This window comes from Raphanus sativus, chromosome 1 (assembly GCF_000801105.2).
Source record: "Raphanus sativus cultivar WK10039 chromosome 1, ASM80110v3, whole genome shotgun sequence".
NCBI lineage: Eukaryota > Viridiplantae > Streptophyta > Magnoliopsida > Brassicales > Brassicaceae > Raphanus > Raphanus sativus.
This window is the reverse complement of record NC_079511.1, coordinates 22,600,009-22,624,133: the sequence shown is the minus strand read 5'-3', so window position 1 is coordinate 22,624,133 and position 24,125 is coordinate 22,600,009. Positions and strand designations below refer to the sequence as shown.

General features: G+C 35.0%; 2 protein-coding genes across 2 annotated transcripts; one reads left to right on the top strand and one right to left on the bottom strand.

Moving 5' to 3' along the window:
* Window positions 1–2,651: 2,651 nt before the first annotated feature.
* On the bottom strand, window positions 2,652–6,910 carry LOC108855732 (cytochrome P450 72A15). The gene is made up of 5 exons (XM_018629734.2): window positions 6,517–6,910; window positions 5,836–6,053; window positions 5,496–5,743; window positions 5,052–5,421; window positions 2,652–4,969 (listed from the first exon to the last, which is right to left on the bottom strand). Exons 1-5 carry the CDS (start codon window positions 6,908–6,910, stop codon window positions 4,544–4,546), a joined length of 1,656 nt encoding a protein of 551 aa, XP_018485236.1. The 3' UTR covers window positions 2,652–4,543.
* Window positions 6,911–18,511: 11,601 nt separating this feature from the next.
* LOC108854707 (pectin acetylesterase 2-like) lies at window positions 18,512–20,909 on the top strand. Its single transcript, XM_018628333.2, has 12 exons — window positions 18,512–18,726; window positions 18,854–18,936; window positions 19,020–19,149; window positions 19,220–19,293; window positions 19,377–19,463; window positions 19,535–19,659; window positions 19,748–19,808; window positions 19,886–19,939; window positions 20,040–20,117; window positions 20,198–20,303; window positions 20,378–20,523; window positions 20,808–20,909. The coding sequence occupies exons 1-12, from the start codon at window positions 18,525–18,527 to the stop codon at window positions 20,907–20,909; spliced, it is 1,248 nt and encodes a 415-aa protein (XP_018483835.1). The 5' UTR covers window positions 18,512–18,524.
* The last annotated feature ends 3,216 nt before the right edge of the window (window positions 20,910–24,125 follow it).

Here is a 24,125-nt window from a genome sequence, read left to right as displayed (position 1 = left end):
TTAAAATCTATGCCATTGAGTGAAAAATTAGAGTGAATGTATTAATTATCAAATGATTGTGAGACCGGCACGTCATTATATTCAAATTGAAATTGATGTGAAGCTGACACGTGTCCAATGCAGTGTGAAAGTATTAAATGACATTGATCCTTTTTTTTAATATATAGGAGATTATCGTTTTCTTTTTATAAATTTTAAGTAATTTTATAATTTATATTATAAATAAAAAATATATTATATTAAGTATTATTATGTTCTCATATACACATATATATATATATATAATAATAATAAATATTTTTTTGTGTAGTAATTCGCATTGTTTCATGTATGGTATGTTGAGTTCCATCTATTTTTTTATATTATGGGTCTAACTGGTGACCATCTCAGGAATAGTAGGAACAAAAAGGAAAAAAATTGATGGGAATAAAATTATGGGAATGATGAGGAACGGTTATTCCATATCAAATTTAGTGAGGAATAAATTTGTTCTTTAATTCTCTACAATAAAAGGAATGAGAAGGAATGAAAAAGAATGACTATTCCTAATGAATGGTAAAATTTGTTAGGAACATTAAAGAATGTATTATTTCTCTTCATTCCTTGGTCACCAGTTAGACCCAAGATTTTTTGATGACCATGGTATTCTGATGCTCCAAGAAACTACCGACTAGCATCTAATGACCGTTTCGGAAATCTGGGTTTTACTCGCCAAAAAGTCCGCCGAAAGCATCTATAGGAAACTGATGATTACCCCATGTTAATTTCACCAGTGGCGGGATTCGAAATTAAATAATTAGTTAGATAAATGATTTCAAGTAAAATTCAAAAGATTGTTCTCTATCTTTTTCATCTTATTAGATATTTGATCTCAAATATGATATTTTGGATCAGTTCAAATATTCATTTTTTGGTATGTCAAATTGCATCTTTTATTTCAAATTGGAGAACGATTTTTCCGCTTTAGTTTAATAAGATTAAAGTTAAACTTCTATAACTTCATTTAATTCGATTCATCTTCTTAGAGTTTTAAATATATTTTATGATGTAACAGAGTAATAATCTATTTATGAGTAGGGTTTGACAAAAGAATTCGATAATTAGCTTGTTCGTGTTTCAATTCTCATCATATGATGCAACATCTGTTTTTGTAAATTTTTTAATTTCTGTAATGATTTTTTTTATAATTTGATTGATAATAATAAGTTTAAACCATTTAAATAGTTTTCTTTATTTTTTAATCTGAAATATAGTACTCTAAAAGTAGATAAAAGTTTTACTCCAATTTCCAAAGTTATCTATATTTTCTACTATTTGCTATTTATTTTTTTAATTATTATAAAATCCATAACCTTTCAAATATTTAAATATTACCCTTTCATTTTATTTTATTTTATAACAATACACCACCAGAATTACAATATTTATACAGCTAAATGATTATTTCAAAATCAAAAATTTATTACAACACATAATAAAAATAAACAGTATATAAAATATAGTATTTTAAATGGGAAAATTTTATATTATATAATTTTATTTGGTAGAAAATGAAAACATATAAAAGATGAGTGGTCATTTTGTTCAACTCTAAAAATAGAGTAAATAAATAGTGTTATTCTATATTTAGAATAATATTAATTATCTCTAGATTTTATGTAATGACTTTTACTCTATATTTATGTTTAGAGAAAAAAAAAAACTTTGAAGATACTCCTAGTTGGTAAAGAAAAACTGGTTACTAAATAATGTAGAAACTGTACTCATATAGATACTAGGGGCGTAGCCCCGCGCAAGCGCGGGGTCGGATAGATGACATTGTTGTTATGTATAAATATTTGAAAGTGATATTGTGTTTTGCTCTAGTAGTTCTCAGTGGAAACAGTACAAATCATATTACTTCACTTCGTCAGAATGATCCCTTTTGGCCCTAAGACGACCATGCCGATGAGAGTGTCGTGTAGGCTTCTTCGTCTGTGCTGGAATGAAGATTATAACAAACAGACAATACATCATCTGGTGAAAATGAAGTAGAGTATCTTTATCAGGTAGAGGGTAATGTACTTAACAGTTAAATTAATGAATTAGTTATAAAAGACTTGCCAAAAGAGTGAACAGAGAATTTGTATACTATGAAGATGGGTGACGCCAACAAAGCAGATGCCTACAGTGAGCAGTTTTTCAATTTATAAGTAAAGCGAGGAAACAACTAAGAAGCATGTTTGTCTGCAGATTGCAAACCAGAAAGCATAGTGCAAACTAAATGAACTCTTTGGTGGCTGAAGCCAACTCATGGCTCTTTAATTTTCTTTCAACATTGGCTTGAACCTGACAAATATATATAGTTATTAAACCTTAAAAGCGAACATAATCCTCCATAAATACACAGTGGCTTTTATTCTGATCTGATGGTGATATGTTGAGGCAGTTTTAAGAAACTATTTGTAGTAGTGAACAGCCTTCTTTGTGTAATTAGTACAAATCATGTTGCTTTATTTCACGTTCTCATTCTCGCAACCGTTCTTAGCTTCTCATCTCTGTTTCTTAGGCTTCCTCACATCTCAGAATTTCTGCTGCAACCTTTGTGCTGGCTTATTCTTCAGTCTCGTGAGCACACTTGCTAAGCTCATATTACTCATCTAGGGTCATTGTTTGGCTTAACGGACAATCAACATTGTTTTTTTTTTTTTTTTAATCAACATTGTTTTCCTTCAAAGCATGTTCGATGTTGAAAACCTTAACGACATATAATGCCTACCTCTTTGAAGTTTTAGCAGCATCATCTTCTTTCTAAGCTGCAAACAAACTGCTCTCCATGGTACTTGGTCCAGCCTCTTCTTCCTCTTCTTCTTCTTGAAACTTTCGCAGCTCTTCACAAGCAAGTTCAGAATGATCTCGCTTCATCAGCCTCTTGAGTTGCTTGCTGCAGCTGCTTCAGTGACTCCCCCCTTTCCTCGCTGGCTTTTGTTTTTCTTGGACCCATGAATTAATTTTTTTGTCGTACTCATCTTCTAGAGTAGTAACTTCTATAGATTTCATTCCTTTGCTGCAGAAGGAACAGCTGTTTGCATATCTGTATGGGACTTGTCCTGTAATGAGATCTCCCTGGTTGCTACCAAGTCGTTTGTTTCCTCCTTTGACTTCGATGTTTCCATATGATCAACCAATTCACTAACAGGTTTCCTTTGGATGTTTCTATAACCTGAGAATCTTAAGTTCACCCCAAAAATCATATATAAACACAGAGAAAACAGTACACAAATATTAGAAAACATAGAGATAAGTAAAATAAAGTGTTGCTCAAAAAAAAAAGTAAAACAAAGTAACAAACACCAAAGAGTCTTATTTGTTATACTTAATTGATATACTTGTAACCTATTGCAGATAGACCACTTGAAATCTCATTGCATCAGTAATCAGTTGCAGAGAAACTCAGATTAATTATTGTTAAATCATATATATGAGTGCGAGGTTCAGAGTTCCAATCACGCACCTTTTGATCAAAAGAACCATAAGTAAGCTCTGTCCCCTCGGATTCTAAGTAACTGAATGTACCAACAAATCATTGAAGTCCTCCCAGGGTTAGTAATTTGTAACCAGAGCACTGAAGAACAAATCATTGGTTTCTTTTTCTTTTTTTTTTGAAAAAGACAAATCAAATCATTGGTTTCTTAAAAATTAACATACATTACTGCCAAAACGGATCAGAAACCAAATACAAATCGATGGTGGTGGAATAGTTATGTGGGTGGGACAATCTTAAAAAATACTTTAATATTACCAGGGATTCTAAGTTCGTCTTTGTCTTTGCAAGAGCTTGGAGATGGTCAAACTTCCTAACCATGAATTTCTGAAGATTGATCACGGGAGCAGCCGTCAGGAAGTCATCAATAGTTGTTTAGGGATGAAAAACAGATGACGAAAGGATGACATTTCGAGGCTGAGATGAAATCTGCGACGGTTCAAAAAACTCTGGGAAGATATGAGATATACGGCCCGATGAACTATATATATATAGGACAGAACTGGGAGATGTAGCAACAGAGGAAGATGAACAGATTATCGATTTAATTTGGGAAGTATAAAAGTTACGTATGCGTGTGTGAGGTGTGTCGTTTTGATGGAACATAAGGCGACTAATATGCTTTCTGTAGAGACAATTCGAATTTTATATATGGCCCACTACAAAGTATCCATAAAAGCCCACAAAACTATCAGAAATAACAAACAAACATTAAACCTCGTAAAAATAATTTAAAAAAAATATCTGTGGGTCCCACAATCATTTATAAAAATCTGACGTGGATGCCTTTAGGAAAGAGTAAAGTGGCTCATTATATATATGATTTATGTAGAAACTTTGAATGCATGAAACGGTTGATATTATCATAAAGTTTTTTTTTTTTTTTTTTTTTTTTTTTTATTATCATCATCATCATCATCATAAAGTTATAATGGAATTGAACATTATTTAATAGCCAGGAAAGATCTGGTGAGCAGAGCCTTTGAGTTTGAGTTCTACTTTTACTGCTCTGGTATGGAACTATAGCTTGTGGAGGATGAGATGAGCACCATACTCTGGGTGAAGGGTGAAGACTGTGTAAGGAGCATGGACATAGGAAGGAGAAAGCTCAAAGGAGAATCTCTGTAGAATCAATGCCATTGCCATCTTTGCCTCTAATAAGGCAAAATTTTGGCCAATGCAGATCCTTGGTCCCCAAGCAAAGGGAAAGAAGGAGACTTGGCTCTTTGTTGCCTTTGAGACACCATCTTTGAATCTCTCCGGCTTGAACTCTGCTGCATCGTTACCCCATAGCTGGGTATCGTGTTGGACTAGCATAATAGGCAGACTGATGTGAACGCCACCTGGTAGCGTCAGGTCGCCTAGCTTCATTTCTTTGTGAATGGTTCGACTCAGCTGAGTTACTGGAGGATATAACCTAAGGACTTCATTAATTATCATTGTCATCTGCGAGGGATCATATCATTCAGAAAAAAACATTAAAAACACAACCAGAGTATAGTGACTTCAAAGTTTTGGTTTTACTTACAGTTTTGAGATGGTTAAGCCCTTCTGTATCAGGTTCTTTATCACCAAACACTTGCTTCACTTCTTCTCGTGCACGAACCTGCCAGTCTTGGTGTTGGCTTAGCAGAATCATTGTCCAAACTAGCAGTACTGAAGTTGTCTCTTGCCCGGCAAAGTAGAACAGCTTGCACTCCTCTATCACATCGTCAACGCTCATTCCATTTCCTTTAGCTTGCCCTAAATTCGATTCAAGAAGTATACCTAACAAATCTTCATTTGGTGCTTCCCCAGCCTCTCTTGCCCGTAACCTTTTGTTAACGAGCCCTTTCAGTATATCATGAGTTTCTTTGGCTGCTGCTTTAATCCTTCTATTGTCCTTTGTTGGGAGATATCTTCACAAACAAAGAGCAACGTTATTGAGGTTCTAAGACCAAGATTCAAGCCAGGAAAGTGAGGTTTTTGTTACCTATATCCAGGGATGTAAGATTTACTAAAAGCTTGGATGATGAGCTGTGCTAGTTCTGTTTGGAGCTCAAATATCCTCTGTCCATCTTTATAGCTGCTGCCAAAAGCAGTACGAGAGATCACATCTTCTGTTATACTCATAAGTCCAGGCCAAACGTCCACCTCACAAGATGACCCTTTGTCCGAGACTATCCTGTCCCATTTGTCAATAACCTCGTTGCAGCTCTGATGGAACACAGGTACCATATTCTATACATGGAAACAAAAGTCACATTTTGGGTCAGATACAAAACATAAAGCACACAAACCTAACTCCAAACCTTGAAAAATAAAGGCAAAACCTTAATCTTCTGAAGGTGGAAAGCAGGGTTGATGATTCTTCTGTGTTTTGACCATTTATCACCATCATAACTAAAGAGTCCACTGACTATAAGGTTGCTCAAAGGGAATGTATGTGGTTTTGGGAAATCATAAACTTTGTTGAACACTTCCTTGATTTGCTCAGGATCCGTAATGGTAATGGTTGGTATAGTTCCACGCCATGTAAAGAAAGTTCTTCCTGCTCAAAGACACATCAAGATACAAAACCTGACACCTTTAATTTTGTGTAGACCAGGTACTCTCCGGACCCATTTTTTGTCCCCGAGGCCCCAATCTTTTTTGTTTGTTTGTCATCAGCCCCCAATTTGTATATATGTATATTTTTATACCAAAAAGTAAAATATTAAACTACAAAGGCTCTTCTCTGTATATATTTTTTTATTTATTATAATATACAAAAATACTATTATAAAATTTTTAGAAGAAAAATTTGGTAAAGCACTTAAAAATTAATTTAAGGGTTTAACTCTCTTATTTTTTCTCTAGAATTCCTAAAAATTAATTTAGGGGTTTAATTTAAGTGTTTAATTCCTCCTACTTTCCAGCAATTATTTTCTTGTATTCGGTATCTCTATAAAGTTCTTAATTGATAGGAATCAAGTTGCTCAAAAAAAAAAACAGATAGGAATCAAGAAACATACCGTAAGTCTTGAGCATGTGGGAGGAGAAAGGCAAGACACGTGGGATGATATCATCCGTTAGTTTGATGGGTTTGGACCTTGCCTCGTTTGTCATGCTATTGTTCGTTCGCATATCTCCGACGAGTGGCGTGTAAGGAGTTCCGGCAATGCCCTGTCTTCTCAGGTAACTTTCAAGCATCTTTGGTTTAAACCAAACCCACTTTAGAGTTTTCCATATCCACCACAATAGAACAGCTATAGCTCCTGAAACTATTGCTGACGCAGCTGATGTTTGCATTTTCGTCTCCAGAAAAGTAAGAGAAAAAGAGATATGGATTAACCTGCTGATATTCTCAAGCATATATAGATTGTAAATTTCCATGTTGGTGATGACTTCACCACTGACGTCATACATACTTTATGTTTTGAAGCTACAAGAAGTTCTTTGGTAACAGTAAAAGTTCTTACATTTGAATGATTAACAAATTAGACGAGGCGGGGCCCGCGGATAACAATTCAGAGGCAAAGGCAAGACTGTCAACATTTTTCACTTTTCTTTGTCGCTACAGCAACGGAAAACATTTTTCTGCTACAAGTGAATGTATAAATATTAAACGTGTTAAGACTTTTTTTTGGTCTAAAATCGTGTTAGACTTGTCCACTGATTAATTTTGTTTTGAATTGAACGTTCGTCAAAAGTTCTTTGGTCACAGGTTGTTGTTACATATGAATGATTAACAAATCAAAATGTTATTTTCTAAGCTCGAAGAATAAATTCAACTCATAGACCTTGTGCCAAAAACCAGAATCAATCTTCCTAGTCGTCATCTCCTATTCTCCTTATCAAAAGAAGGTATTCCTCGTATTCATGTAAATAATTTTGACGTGTCGATGAGAGTTTCGTTCTTTCCAGACACTATGCCTAATTTCTTTATGGGTGGTACACACAAAAACACATTTGTATCTTTTCTTAGAGATAAAGACACATTCGACTTGAGGCATTTTATGCTTTGATCTATGAGATTACACATTTTATGCTTTGATCTATTTATCCTTGTTCTAGAAAGAGGGTATAAACGCTTCATAAAAAGAAACGAGAACAGTAAGTAACTAGTTATAGCATTTGAGTATGAGTATTTAGTTTCTATAGTCTTTTATATATATACTAATAAAGTAGGCTTTTTTATCTTCTTGAGAGAAAAAATGTCATGTGACATTTTCTTTTTAATAATTAAAATATTTTCTCAATTTAAATTTAATGAATTTTGGTATTAATTGTGAAATAAATGGGGGGGGAGGAGAGGTTAAATTTTTCTTGATACATGTCCAGGCTTATAAGAGTGTTTTGAATCTGACCCATATCCGTAATTGAACTGATAAATCTGTGATCCAATAGAAATCGAGTTTGGGTTTAATTGCAGCACTGGTTGAACCAATAGATAATTTTTATTTTTACTATTTTTAGTTTAAGTTATATTTTGAAATTATTTTTTATATTCTAAATTTCTAATTAAAATTTTGAAATTTCAGTTTTATTGTCGTATTCCTCTTCTTCTACACTACAATTTATGTTTACAAAAAAAGTGAGTCATGATTGTGCTTGAGCTGCACGTCCGTATAATAGACTGAAGCACGATGAGACTATCATTCCCCTACACTACAATTTACTTTGGCAAGAAAGGTGAGTAAATTATTTTTTATTTTTTATTTAATTTAATTTAATACAAATCATTACATTTTTAATTTACAGATAAAAAAAATAAAATCATATGATCATATGAATTACAAAACAGAGTTTGGATTGTTGAAGAAGAAAAACCTGGCGAGATTGACTATAATAAATTAGAGAATGTTCTTACTGAAAAATATCCCAAAAATGATGAAGTGACAAATTTAGAAAAAAAAATTGTTGGTAAGTTTTAAAATTTAGAGAAAAACAAAATTAGTTGATGTGATCTGATGTTAGTTTATTTTTGTTATTGACAATTTATTACAATAATGTTTTAATTCTGGTTTATTTTGGATTGGAAAATTTCTTGATTTTTTAGATGTCATAATTTTTATGTGACAACTTTTTTAAATAGTCTAACTATTTCTTAATATTTTGTATGTACACTTAAAATTTCTTAACTTTAGTTTTATATATATATGTTTTCATAACTAATATATTATTATATAAAAACTAATTTATTTATTAACCCGCAATTCATATGCGGTTAATCCAACGATCTAGTGATTCGGTAAATCATCTGATTCAGTGTCCAGGTCGGGTTTCAAAACACTGGTTTATATGATTTTTTTGTATTCGATGTTGACGATGGAAAATATAGCCTCTACAATTCTCCTTCTTTAACGCAATCGACGTAATCATTCATATAACCAATCAAGAAATCACATTCATCCCACAATCTCCTATTGAATGCCTCTTTTAGTTCCTGTTTTCTCAGTTTCATTGTATATGTATAGATGGTGTGAGAGTTCGGACGATACTCCCTTTACTTTTTCCAATTCAACCATTGTCGAATTTCCAGTTTCATTGTTCGGAGTTAAAGATAAATCAGTGTAGAGATGTTCAAACTAGAATACAACAATTTTGGCAAGCTTGAAATGTTAAGAAAAGAGAAAGATATTGGGGTTGATATGTCGTTGATTAATAGGAAGGTACACAAATTTCTTATTCCAGTTTACCAGTTAATGATTGCTTACTTTTAAAGTAACAGTTTTCTTATGCATCATCTTCTTTCTCAGGTGGTGCTTTTACATGCATTAATCAACTTTCTCAGGTTTATCACTTTTAAACATTTCTTGAAAGAAAGCTCAGTCTATGACACGAGTATTTAAGATTCCAACTAATAAAACTTTTTTACGACTATTAATTTTTATTTTGTTTTATTAAATCGATTAGTAACAACTACTTATGCTATTTTACTTTGAACTAAATAACTTCAAACAAAATAATATATTACAGTCGCTAGTCATTATAAAAAGATCAGAAAATATTATTTTTTACATATTTTCATTTTACATATTTTCTTTACTAAGACCATATAATAAATTATAAATTTAAACAAGAAGAAGCTATCTCTCTTAACGTCACTCATCTATGGATCCGCTCCGATAATCAAACCCTAATCAGGGCTATCACAGACAAACGATTTGATAATGCCGAAGGTTGGCTAATTGACAGTGGATGTACAAATCACTTGACTCCAAATGAATAGATGTTTGTAAATCTCAATACAAACATCAATTCCAATATGTGTGGGAAATGGTGCTGTGCTTCTATCAAAAGGGAAAGGAAACATAGCTGTCATGAGTCATGACGAAGAAGGTAAGAGAATCATAAAAGATGTTCTTCTTGTTCCTAAGCTGGGGAAGAACCTCTTAAGTGTTCCTCAAATAATCAGTAACGGGTACCACCGTACCAGGTACTGTTTAAAGAAAAGCAGTGCATAATCTATGATAGAATGGGAAGAAATATTTGGAAAGTTCAAATGGTGAACAAGAGTTTCCCATCAGATGGTCTTGCTCATGAATAGGCAGCAATGGTGGTCAACAATGCTGAAGCGGACCTATGTTACCCATGAAGAAGATTGATCTTTAAGCAGTCTGCTTAATGGAACGTGCGGAGCATATTTAGATGTTGTTTGGTTTATAAAACTCAGAAAACAAGGGAGAGATTGTTGAGTTATGTTGACTGAGCTTTATATAGATGCTGGAACTTGGTGATTACTTGTGAGACAAGTATGTGCAGAATGATATGGTATAGCTGAAGCAAAAACGTGATGGTACGTGAGCTGCTGAGGATACGTGATGTGTGTGATGGAAAGGCCACGTGGGCTTTGGATTAATAAGAGAAGTCATGTGGGCCTTGGTGATTTGTACTAAGCCCAATTCCTTGGTTAGGGTTTGGCGTTTGAGTATAAAGACAACGAGACAGTGACCGGAAGTGTTACGCGTCTAGGGTTTATTGAAGATGCACATGGATGTGTGTGACGTCGTCCTACCAGACAGTCAGGAGATCTGTTGGTAGTTTTGTTATAGAGAACTATACTTGTCGGAGAAGACAATAAGTAGTAGTTGCTCTCATCATTGTAATTCTAGATAAGAATGGTCGGCACGGGTGTGTGTTGGTACCATATAGCAATTGTAGTTGCGATCTAATCTAGTGAATGAGTTCTGGACATGGTCCCGGGGATGTAGGAAACGAACCTCGTTAACAAATCTCTATGTGTTTTTAGTTTATGCACTTACATACTTACGCTCTAACATATTTGCATAAAAATACATAGACTAGTCACAAATCCGTTCTTACAATTGGTATCAGAGCAGGTGCTCGTAGAGATTCATCTTATTTCGGGTATGATCCTGGATTTGTGGCTAGTATGAAGAAGATCATGAGACAAGAATGAAAGATCGTTCTCACAGAGTTTGTTGCTAGCAGATAAAATTCTGACTCATCATGGAGTATGTGGGTTGCGTCTGGTGTTCTGAGCTACGGGAATCTTGGTGATATCAGAAGATACAACTACGATATAAGTAATGTCACTGGGAAAGACAATGGCTTTGTGTCAACAGATTTTCAGAAGCAGGATGAGTTATTCAAGATGGTTTTCGTCAAAGCCCACTGGTTGAAAAGACAGAAACAACTGATGCTGTAGCAGTTTAGTCAGATACGCAGACCAGAAAAACAGAGTGTTTATAATTGTTATGGCAGGTGTGATACATCATAAGTTCGTAATGCATTAGCTTCACTGGTGGCAGCAACAGAAAAGGAGTTAAAAAAAATATAAAAGTAAGTGAAGTAGTCACAAGAGATCAAGGATTTGTGGTTAGGATGAGACACGTATCTGAGCTTAATAGATAAGTTGAATTGGTGACGCGACCAAGTAGTATGGAGTTTCATGGCTACAATCTTGATAAACGACATGAAGTGTTGTTCTCAGTAACTATACGATCAGGAGAACATATGGTTCCGAAGCTTCTGCATACATTGTTCGCTGTAAAAGAGGAGGAGAATATCTCTTGTATTTTGTTCACATAGTGAAAATGCCGAATCTGCATTATATTGTGGCAGCTGATACTAAGAAGTTGTGATGGCATGAGGCAAGGTTTTCCAAGCAATAAACGGGTCGTAGTTGAAGCTTAAAAAAAAAAGGAAGGTTTTTGGTGGTTACAAGTGTGTAACTTGGAGATCAAGGAACGTATAAAAATGTGTTGGCTTGAGTCTTAACGATGGTTAGAAATTGGTCAGTCGAGATACAACAGGTGTTTGTAGTCTCATAAACCTGATTGAATGACTTGAAGAGAGTGTTCAAATGATTTCTAATACAAGTTCATACTCCGATATTCTACCAAAGACCATTGAAACGTCTCGTAGGAAATTATCAAATTTGGTTGGGAACTTCATGGTGCTAGCTTCTTCAACCTTCTCGAGAATCACTCTAGACAGGTGGAGCTGCATTCTCATAAGACAGAAATGAGTTGATTCTGAATTATAAGAGCCAAGAAGAGTTAGAGCTGCATCCGTTGCAAATCAAAAGATCAGAATGTAGTGATAAACATAAACGAAGTTTCTAGAAACAGAACAACTAAGAGAAAACCTGGAAAATGACAGCAAAGCAGATTTGGGTTCAGTGCTCATGTGTCAGATGGTAGATGGACATGAAGGGTTTATGCAGCTATCAAGGTTTGTGATGCAAGAGATCGGTTTGAGCTTATGTGGTTGAGTATCAAATTAAAGAAAGGGCGTTAATCTGAGAGTAAGCCTTCAAAAGCTGGTAAATTTGTGGAGAATTAATTAAGGTCTTGTTTCTGTTGAAAGAAAAAGGAAATGAGAAACAGAGAACACTGTCCGTGTTGAACTTTTTCGACACCTTAGATGCAGAAACTGAGAAGCTGCAGTTGAAGAGAAACTGGTTTTCGAAGCATCAGTTACTAAAAGAAGAGCAGTTCATGTTTGTTTCAAGAGGCTCTAGGAATATTTACAATGGCGGAGCTTGCGAACATTGATAGACCATGGCCGTGAAGAAGATCCTTTGGAACTATGATCTCCTATTGAACAAGAGATTCAGAAAAGAAGTTAAGACACTTGGAAGGATCAAACTAGGCGTCATGTGAAGATGATCTGTTACTGCAGTGGCAAGTTTAAAAGATAAATCTGTTGATCTATGAGATTTTGAGAACCGAAGCTTATGGTACTGGATTATTGATGAGATACACTAGCTTGAGCTGTACTGCAACATAGAAAATTCGTTAGAAGAAAGATTTGAGAGAACAGCAGAGAGCATGCCTGGTCAGATTTTGGTTTAGTCAAGAATGCAACTAAGACGTCTTCGGAAGGTGTCTGCTTCGACGTACGGTCAGCCTCGAGCTCCGGAAGTGTCTGCGCAATGGATATGGTGAAAAATTTAGCCTTACAAAGTTCTCTTGTGTGTCTGCGACTTGATTATATCAAGACATCTGCTAAGCTTGAAGCTGAGCTCAGTGCAAAAGAAATATGCAGAAATATGTTCTGAGATGGGTCTTTCAAGGCAACGTGTTGAGATTCAAACGTAATCCGATTGAGCTTAAACTTGGTGACTATCTTCATTATGCTACTGTCTTGAATTTCAACGGTGGGATTGTGATTCCAACGGTTAGTTTGTGTTTTATTTGAGGCGCTTCAACTTGGGCTGGGAACAGTTCTAGAGCTTCAAAATTTCAGTGTGAGATCTGTTTCAGAGGAGTTGAAGAAATTTCTGGGTTCTACAGTTCTCAAGAGATTTGGTTTGTATGTGTCTAAGGAGAGCTAGAGCCTTGTGTATTTTGTAGATCACCAGATCAGAGTGAGTTGTCGGTTGTGAATTGAAAAGTAAAGAATACGTTGCAGTTACAAGAGGAGTTAGATAAGTGATCCATTGTTCTGATTCTTGTTTTACTGTTTGATGGAATCACAAGACCTTTAATAAGTTTAAGTCAATTCGTATGGGCATGTAAAGATAGACACGAGACATAGACTGAGATCAAAAAAAAAAAAAAAAAAAAAAAAAAAATTCATCACAATGAGTTTTGTCTTCGTGTTCTGGTTTAAGATTGCTTGAAGAAACAGAGAAATATGACTAAAGGTGGAGAAGTCATTGTCAAAGACGTTCAGCAGATTGAGCAGTTGATCATTATAATTACCTTGGGGTCAATTTAAAAGTCTAGAAAGAGAAGGAGAGTTCCAGATATGTGTGAAGTTGTTCAGGCTTCACTGAGATAGTACTACTGCATGAATGAGAGATAGTTGCAAGAATCAGAATCAAGTAATGAGTTTTCCGCTGCTAGTGTGGTTCAGTATCCTCACACAAGTCTGTTTTGGTGATACAAGTATCTGTTTCCTTTTTACTGCAAGTGGAATCTTTGTTTTGATTTGCTGCCGAGATATGGAGTCTCAAGTTGAGAAAATTGTTTTTAATCAAGGGAAAGTTAAAAAAAAAGAAGGGGGGATGTTGCTTGTTGCTTAAGCAACTCGTGCAGCTTAGTACGTACAGTGGAAGAGGTTTGAGAAACAGCGTGCTCACGTGAAGCGTCCATAGATAGGCAGTTTCTCAGAGGAGGTAGATGACTACGTAGTTGAGACTGATGGGATAAAAGAAGATGTTGTTGTTCTTGATGTGAGAAGAGAGATGTTTTCTTTGTTGTTGGTTGTAAAACCTGAAAAACCGAAGGGATTCTTAAAGATGTGAAAGGTTTTGCAGAGACAATGGCTGAAAATTTCTGAGATCAAAATGAGAAGCGAGCAAAACACAGGCTCTGAAGAAATTAAGGGAATCAGTAAGTGAGAGAGAAAAAAAAAAGGCAGAGAAGGAAGAATCTTGTCTGATTCAGTTTTGGTAGCATCAAAGACAAGACGGAGTTTTGACGTATTTCCTTGGAGACAAACATTTATTAATCAATATAAATCTTGTGAAGCTGTGTTGAGCGGATGGGATTCGTCGAAGCCGTCAGCGTGAAAGAATGCATCTCTGGGTATGGTGCTGAAGATGAAAAGAAGAAAAAGTTATCTCGTTTTCAATTTGGCTAGAGCACTAAGCAAGAAGAACAACTTATGAGAAAGCAAAACAGAGAGCTAGAGAAAGAAAACTGCACGTTGTGGAAAAGCATATTTGTTCTATCGACTTCAACAATTTTTTCTGATCACATCACTGAGACTGTTACCTATGGGGATGCACAATGTCTTGTGTCTAACTTACTTGGAGTTTCATGGTCGTTCTTGATACTTGCACTTGAGGCAGTATCATGTCAATGTGCAATGTTTAATATTTGGCAATGACATAATTTAGAGAGCACACACAGGAGCCAGATTGGAAGTTGATAAGAGAGAGAAGATTGAGACTTAAGAATCTATTTCTGCTCTAGTTTGTGAAATCTTACGTCTACTGTTTGAAATGGAATATGCTGTGTGAAGACTCCGGCAGAAAGCAGCTTAATTACAGAGAAAGGTTTGACAAATTTGAGAAGGGAAGTTTTGTTCAAGATCGCATCTCCTTCTGAAAGTTGTATGTTGTCTAAAGGAGGCTGATAGAACACTTAAACAGAGAATGGTTGCAGGTTTTTGCAGAGTTGGAGTAAAAGAGCATGAAAGGGTTATGAGGTAACATGGAAAGCTGATTACTGCAGTATGTGAGTCATGTCAAGACTCAAGAGCGAGTGTAACAGCCTGCAAATTTCACAAAGATGAAGAATTCAAGAATAAAACTCTATTATGGTCACTGGAATCTCTAAAATCCAGATGCTTGTGTGTTCCTGAAATCAAGATTGATTGTACTAGAGAATCAAATCAAAGCTTATAGGTGGCTTCAGTGGAGTAAAGACTTCTCGTAATTCTCAACACTGCAAACCTTGGTGAAAGAATCAGATGGCTTATTGATATTCAAGGTGTAATGGTATGGCGAAGACTTGTGGCGTATGTATGTATCAGTAGACTCAGAGATGAAAGAGATAAAAGCTTGTGATGTAAGGAATGATATATGAACATTTTGCAGAAAATGGAGGATTGTCATGAGCTAGGAATGTAAAAGCGAGAACAAGGATGCAAAAGGAGATATTTTCAGAAACTAAAGCAAGATGGCGTGTGTGAATTTTCGAGGGAGATGCCAAGCGAATGGGTTTGTTTTGTGAAAAGTTATCTGCAGTTTCTGATTTGTGCTGATTGCTCATAGGAATCATGAGGTCTGGAGGTATCTTTAAACGTTCGCCAGAAAACCATGAGAAATTGGCTGAAATAAATGGAATCACTGGAGAATTGTGGTATCAGTTAGAAGAGAGCTTGCAACCATCTTGAGATGCATGAATTTTTGATGACAGAGGAAACTCTAGGAGTGATCATGAAATATGAAAGGGAAGATGGATGTAAAGAAAAATTGAGAGGATTCAGTTGCAGTAGTTCCGATCTAAGCTTCAGTGTGTGATTTGTAAGTTTTTGTATCTCCAGAAGGAACAACAACATCACCTACGCTAAGAACTGCAGAGATGTATAATTCAGTGAAGTCTTTAGATCAGAATCTCTCAAACGTTCCAAGTCTCCATAGTTTCAGGTCAAAGAAGCCAGTTGTTACGTTTTGTGAACTCATAGAAAAGAGTTCCGCTTTGGAAAGCTCGTCACTAATAGGCAAGCAGAAGTTTTAGAGAACAAGTGCAGCATGGGAAAGATCTTACTCAGAATTGCTACTGCATCTGAAAGAGACTGTTCTGTGCGTACGTCAGGCTCAGATCCTGTTCTATTGGCGACAGCTGTTTCTAACTGATGTTGGGAGAGCAGTTCTAAGTGATCATCAGTTTTACGCAGAATTTATTGGAAAGTGACGTTGAGACAAAAGTATGAATGTGTTCTACTTCTAAGCGTGGTGGTTTTATGTGAGTGTGCACTCAAGCAGGGAGAGAATGTCATGCAATAATCTAGGGAGAGCGTTTGATGCCTTCAAAGTTGAGCTTGAGTTAACACACTCAAATAAAAAGGGAGAGAATGAAGAAGATTGATCTTTAAGCAGTCTGCTTAATGGAACGTGCGGAGCATATTTAGATGTTGTTTGGTTTATAAAACTCAGAAAACAAGGGAGAGATTGTTGAGTTATGTTGACTGAGCTTTATATAGATGCTGGAACTTGGTGATTACTTGTGAGACAAGTATGTGCAGAATGATATGGTATAGCTGAAGCAAAAACGTGATGGTACGTGAGCTGCTGAGGATACGTGATGTGTGTGATGGAAAGGCCACGTGGGCTTTGGATTAATAAGAGAAGTCATGTGGGCCTTGGTGATTTGTACTAAGCCCAATTCCTTGGTTAGGGTTTGGCGTTTGAGTATAAAGACAACGAGACAGTGACCGGAAGTGTTACGCGTCTAGGGTTTATTGAAGATGCACATGGATGTGTGTGACGTCGTCCTACCAGACAGTCAGGAGATCTGTTGGTAGTTTTGTTATAGAGAACTATACTTGTCGGAGAAGACAATAAGTAGTAGTTGCTCTCATCATTGTAATTCTAGATAAGAATGGTCGGCACGGGTGTGTGTTGGTACCATATAGCAATTGTAGTTGCGATCTAATCTAGTGAATGAGTTCTGGACATGGTCCCGGGGATGTAGGAAACGAACCTCGTTAACAAATCTCTATGTGTTTTTAGTTTATGCACTTACATACTTACGCTCTAACATATTTGCATAAAAATACATAGACTAGTCACAAATCCGTTCTTACAACCCAAACCCGAAGACTATGCAAGCTCAAACAATGGTGCACGGTCTACCTAAATTCAAGGTAAACAAGATGTGAAAGATGGATCATATGTAAACACAGTAGATACTCATTTCCAAAAGAATCAGAGTCAAGAGAAAAAGAGAAACTGATGCTGATTCACAATGATCTCTGTAAACCAATGCAAAATACATCCTTCAGTGGGAGCAAGTACTCACTCACGTTCATTGATGATGCCACAAGAATGGTCTGGGTATACTTTCTGAAGGCAAATTCAGAAGTACTCCAAACATTCAAGAGGTTCAAGAATCTTGTTGAAAATCAATCAAACAACAAGATTAAGAAACTAAGGACAGATCGAGGAACATAATACTTGTCTACGGAGTTCACAAGATTTATAGAAGATGCTGGGATAGAAAGACAGCTCACAGCTACATACTCACCACAGCAAAATGGAGTCTCTCTGTCTCAGGAGTTATATGCTAAGAGATTACTTGAAAAGTTCAGCATGAGTCACTGCACGACCACCTCCATTGATTCCACAAGGAAAACCTCACTATGGAGAAGAACAACTTGTTGACACCAAAGTCTATCGAAGCCTAGTATGAGGCCTACTGTATCTGACAGCCACAAGACCTGATCTAATGTTCCTCTGCTTCTTATCTATCCATGTATCTTAAAGAACCAACAGTGAAGAATCTCAAGGAGGCCAAACGTGTACTCAGATACGTTCAAGGAACGTTGGAGATTGGATTGAGATGCACTCGAGTCAGTGAACCAATGCTCATTGGATACTCTGATATACTGTTATATTTTCTAAACTAAATAATTCTTACGTTACAGACTTGCACGTATATAAGTATAAAATCTAGTAATAAAGTTATATAAAGTTAGGTGGTTTGTCAACAGTTTCAAATGTTCTTCTTAATCAACCGTGATTACCATCCCAAGTCCCAACCCAAAAAGTGGCAGCTTCCTAATATTATAACGTAAAATTTTCTAAACGTTATCTTAAAAATCGTTTTAGAGGACTTTTGTCAGCTCCAGCAATAATTGCAATCTGTTTGCAACATCCTGCGATCTTACCTCTGAATAACCGAATCATATTTACCTTTTTCAATATCTTGATCTGGTCAAATGCAACATAACTAGCCTGTTAAATCTCCTTAGACTCGTAATTTTGTGTTATCTCTTAATAATAAAAAACGTGTGGTAACTAATGCTCCCTCTCTTCTCAAGTCACTCTCATATACTTTTCCATATAAAACCAAGGTTTCTGATCAAGTACGAACCACCTTGTGTCTCCTTTGAAATGAAGAAACTTTTATGGAGTCTGACTCTCTTTGGTGTCATCTTAAGCCTCCGTGTTAATGGGGAGTTTGATAAAATGGAGAAGTTCACAGATTTTAATGGGACAAATGTGTATCAGACCGAAAATCATGATGTCAATTCCAAAGCAAAGGCTACAATGGTAGGACTCACGCTCATTAAAAATGCTGCTCTGAGATCAGCAGGTAACAACATCTTCTCTAACACGAACTGATCCATGGAACCATATCCTTTGATATATGTTCTTGTTACTCACTTTTTCGAACATTGATTTATTATATCATTCAATTAGCGTTTTTCTTGTTATTGCAGTGTGTCTAGATGGAAGTCCTGCCGGTTATCATTTTCATCCCGGGTCTGGTTCAGGAGCAAAGAATTGGCTCGTTCATTTGGAGGTTTGTTGCATCACAAAGATAAGTCTCTCCTAATAGATGTTAATAATATTAGTCGTACATGATTTCATTTTATGTTTGGATAGGGAGGCGAATGGTGTAGTGACATTGAAAGTTGTGAATACAGCAAAGAAACTCGTCACGGATCGTCCAAGCATATGGAGAAAAAGATACCTTTTACAGGAATTCTAAGTGACAAAGCCTCCGAAAATCCAGGTTCGTGTTGAAATCACTATGTGCGATCTCTACTTCTGTTTAGGTTGCTAATACAAATGTTTGTTTCCAGACTTTTATAACTGGAACAGAGTAAAAGTTAGGTACTGTGACGGTGGATCCTTTATGGGAGACAATGAAAATAAGGTTAGCCAAGTCTAAGACATAAGTTTGAACGGATTACTGTTTGTGTACTATGATTGCTACATGTTACTTTTTCTACGTATTAGGATGCAAAACTTCAGTTTAGAGGAAAGGCAATATGGACTGCTTTGATGACAGATTTGTTGTGGAATGGAATGAGAGAAGCAAAGCAGGTAACCATCGTTTTCGTTGTTTTCGTGTATGCATATGTCGTGCAATATCGACCTTATATATGTCACATTAGGGTCTGCTCTCTGGATGTTCTGCCGGAGGCCTTGCAGCAATATTCCAATGTGATGACTTTAAGCTTTATCTCAGTTCTTCCACCAGAACTAAATGTCTGAGTGATGCTGGCTTTTTCGTTGATGCGTGAGTGATTTTCTAGCCAACTTCTTTTAATGAAACTTTGGTATACATGTACATATTTTGAATCGTGTTATAATTTACGTAACTGAAGCACCGATGTCTCTGGAGATCGATCTCTTAGAAAGTTATACAACGATGTAATACAATTACAGGTACGAGCACATAAGATTTGCAATGTGTTACATGTCTCGATATATACTAGTATGACAATTGTGTAATGTTTCTACAGAGTATTACAAACGATCTCCCTGATGGCTGTTTAGATAATCGTAGTCCAACTTCGGTATTTGTTTTCATCTTACATCTTCTAGCTATCTTTATAGTAAAAAACCAAATGAACTAGATCTCATAAGACAGTGTACTCAATGCTTCAATAATTACAGTGTTTTTTCGCACAAAACCTAGTAAACCAAGTCAAGGCTCCATTGTTTATTCTAAATGCTGCATACGATACGTGGCAGGTTAGTTTATCATCTTTTTTAATTCTTAGCTCTATCTACAAACGTCAAAATGTATCTTTTGATACAATGTATTCGTGCAGATCCAAGAGAGTTTAACTTCTAAATCTGCAGATCCAACTGGAAGTTGGTCTAACTGTACATTTAACATCGCCAAGTGCAATGCATCCCAGATCAAGTTCTTTCAAGGTGAAAGATGAGCCAATAATGTTCTTGCTTTTTGATAGCCAACTGAGCTAGTGCTTTCAAAATATGTAATACAGGGTTCAGGTCTCAGATGGTGAAGTTGCTCGGTGCATTCAAAGAGCAACGTAAGAATGGAGTGTTTCTTAACTCGTGCTTTTCTCATTGTCAAACAGAGAACCAGGACACATGGTATTCCAAAAACTCTCCTTCGATTAAGAACAAGGTAGGCAATACTATTGGTTTTTACTACAGATAATGATTCGTGAACTAAAATATAATCCGCCAAACAATCCATTGAAAAGCTACAAACATAGGAGAAAACATCCAAACTAACATCTTTAGCCACCATTCTTTTTTGAACTTTTTTTGATCTAATTTTTTAGACTGACATCAAATACAAATGCCATGCTAGATTTAATCATGTTATTTCCCATTATACTATTTGTGATAATTTTATTATGATCTAAACCCAAGTATTAATGATGTTTGTTCCATATACCAAAACAGAGGATTGCAGTTGCTGTGGGAGATTGGTTTTTCGAAAGAGGAGGAGCAAAATTAATAGACTGTGCTTATCCTTGTGACAAGACTTGCCGCAATTTAATCTAAAGGATAGATTTGTTTTGGTTTCTATTTTTTTGGCATTCAAATCCTTCTTTCATTCTTCTTTACAACAAAAAAAAAACCGAAATAAAGTAGAATAACCAAAACGATTTCCCTAACCAAATTGGTCGTGTAAAAATTAGTATGAACTATTGCTATTAGAAAACTTCTGAACAATACGTGCCAAGAATTTTATATTATTTTTTGCACTAAGAATAAGCTGATATCAAAAGGTCTTGAAAAAGCCTCACATATCTAAAACTCCTAAGTGTTGTGAATGCATGTCAAAACATCCTCTTCACTAGGTCAGAATTGTTGCAGAAGTCACATCTACATATTTCATAGTATTACCTAAGTCAAAGCTTTAACCTCTACCCGCAGGGAAGAGAGACTACTTCAAATATTCCTACCACTCATCATTGTATTTTCCACTCCTTTTGTACTACTAATTAAACTAATGGTTTCCAACCCCCATCAACATTACACCAACCATTATAAACCAAATTACGATGTTGAACAGACTCTTTTGAAGTGTTCAAAAAAAAAAAAGAACAGACTCTTTTGTATATTCATTTTGGCCCCTCCACTAATTGAGCATCTTCCCAAAACTTCTCTTTTATTCCCACCATTTGTAGGATCATGATGGAGTAATCTTTCTAAATTTTTCTTTTCAAGGATAATATCCAAGGAAAAAAACTCGATGAAAATACCTCTTGGGAGTGTCTAAAATAAATAATCCATATTAGAAAATACCGAAGCCTAGGTTGTAGGGGACCCTAGATAAAGCAAGTTTTCTGTGCATAAAGACATTCAAAGGGACTGTGAATAATTGATGATTCCCTTATCCTTCTTCCCACATGATCCACATAGAAAATTTATCTGATACATTAGATTTTTGATAAGACCATCACATAAGTGTATCCGGCCAAATAGCGAGAAGAGAGGCGGTTGGAAAAAGACAAGTCATCAAAGGAAAAAAAATAGCCATTTTTTCTATATAGGGAGAAGTCGCTTGAAGGAGAAGACGACACTCACAAGCACACCAAAATCAGCACAAGGACATAGGTTGTTTATGTTTTTATTGTTAACTAGGGGTTTGCTCGCACGGATTTTTGACTTTTAAATTGTTTGAATTGGTATTTGTTTTTTTAATTTCAAAGGTTTCATTATATAGTTCTGTAAATTATTATTTCTGTGAAAGTTTGGCTTATATGATATTAAAAGTCACGGCTAACAAAATTACATAATGTCATATTTATAATTTATTGAGATATTGATTTATTTTTGTTTATAAGATGTAATTATTTAACTTTTATTGTCTTTGAAGTCATCCACTATTATGTTTATTTTTATGTGATTTTGTGGTTTATTGTGTATTGTTTCACTAGTCCAGATTTTGCAGTTAGTACTTGAACTTCTTTTGTTGCGGTAAGATTATGCTAGTTTTTAATATGTATTATTTTTGTTTTTTTTAATTTACATAATTAATTCGATAAAGTAATTTTATATTGACTAATATTGTTACAGTGTCCTGTAATTGTTACTTTTGTCTTCTTATATTTTGTCAAGTAAAATGGTAATCTGGTTATTTAAGTTTCATGAATCGACTTTTTAATATTTTTCCAGCATATGTCCATTTTAGTTTTCTGTTTCCATGTTAGTGCGTCCAAATATATTTTACTGATCTTAAACTCTCTTCTTCGTAATATCATTTTGATGTATAAATAAATGTCATTCTTGTGTGAACCTTTTGTTGTTATGTGGAAATTTTTAGTCCTATATGATAATATTGTGTGTATAATCTAAACTATTAAAACTGAAATACACCTACCTATATCCCCCTAAAGTTGCTCAAATATTACAAATGAATGCCACTGGTCTTAAAACACTGTAGTTTTGTCTAGATTTTTTAATTGAAACTGTTATAAATTCGTGGCTTTTAATTGGAAGAGTTCAGCTTTTGTGGCCTTTCGTACAATGGCCCATAATATACAAACCAATCAATTCGTGCATTTACTATATGCAATACAAACCAATCAATTCAAAAAATCAAAACTACTAAACCATTCAATTCACATATCTAAATTAAACAGCCAACATTAATGATAACGAAAATTATTAATCATATTAAATGATACCTATAGAACTATATGAACATATTGTATTGCTTTGGTGAAAATTATTTTAACTTTTGTTTATAATGAACTTTGTTTTTGTTTGTAATGGTTTATATTTCGGTTTGTTGTTGAAAAAAATTAAATTGGTTTGCAATATAAACCAAAAACGAAAAAAAAAAATGGTTTGCAATATAAACCGCTTTAAATGTCATAAATGTACAAATTGAAAACCATTCCTAAATTTACGAAATATTTAAAAACAAATCGAGATTCTACCTGTTTTCCTAATATTACGCAGCCTTAATCTAGGATTTAATTTTCAATAATATACATTAATGACATTTAAAACGATTTTTAATTTTAATTGCAAAGCACTCAAACATTTTCCTAATTCTACACTATCATAATTGATATCTACTCAAAGATATTCCTAATTCTATGCTATCAGAATCGGAAAATCTATCATATTAATTAAACAAAATCTCTTCTCTTTTCCGTATTCTTGGCCACCAAGTTGTTAATATTTCTCCTAATATCGGATATTCCTTCTTCCTTTTAGATACTAAATAATAAATGCACATTTAATTTATTTGAATATCTTTTGCCTGTGATTCTGATTTTAAATCGTAACTACCTAAAATAATCGATGGAACTTAATGATTTTTAACCTAACCTACTCCATTTTCTCGACCAGTATATATAACTCCTCATCTATTCTCCAAATTCATATAAAAAAAACGAAAAACCAAAATCATGTCAAAGATAACGACTTTTGTTCCTCTCACAAAACTGAGACCATTCAAAGACAACTGGCGTGTGCAAGTTAAATGTCTACATTCATGGAAGCAAAACACCCCTTTTGCAGGTGATACCTTTGAAATGGTGTTGGCGGATGAATGGGTAAGTTCTATAAAACACGTTTCTTCCTCTTATTTTGTTACTAATGTTTCTAAAGTATCTGATATGACTGTGTTTTTTTTTTTTAGGGTAACAAGATCCATGCTACTTGCAAACGCTCTCTCATGCACCGAATTCAGTGTTTCTTACCGTTAGATTCATGGGGTGTCATTGAACATGTTAATGTCAATGCAGTTGGTGGTCAATA

What these genes read in the sequence shown, in the direction of transcription:
- LOC108855732 (XM_018629734.2), bottom strand. Translation starts at nt 6,910, where the DNA reads ATGTATGACGTCAGTGGTGAAGTCATCACCAACATGGAAATTTACAAT. An exon ending in TCCACCTTCAGAAGATTAAG is followed by an intron (nt 5,744 to 5,835) that starts GTTTTGCCTTTA and finishes TTCCATGTATAG; the next exon opens with AATATGGTACCTGTGTTCCA. An exon ending in GGCTTAACCATCTCAAAACT is followed by an intron (nt 4,970 to 5,051) that starts GTAAGTAAAACC and finishes GATCCCTCGCAG; the next exon opens with ATGACAATGATAATTAATGA.
- LOC108854707 (XM_018628333.2), top strand. Translation starts at nt 18,525, where the DNA reads ATGAAGAAACTTTTATGGAGTCTGACTCTCTTTGGTGTCATCTTAAGC. An exon ending in ATAATCGTAGTCCAACTTCG is followed by an intron (nt 19,940 to 20,039) that starts GTATTTGTTTTC and finishes CAATAATTACAG; the next exon opens with TGTTTTTTCGCACAAAACCT. An exon ending in CTGCATACGATACGTGGCAG is followed by an intron (nt 20,118 to 20,197) that starts GTTAGTTTATCA and finishes GTATTCGTGCAG; the next exon opens with ATCCAAGAGAGTTTAACTTC.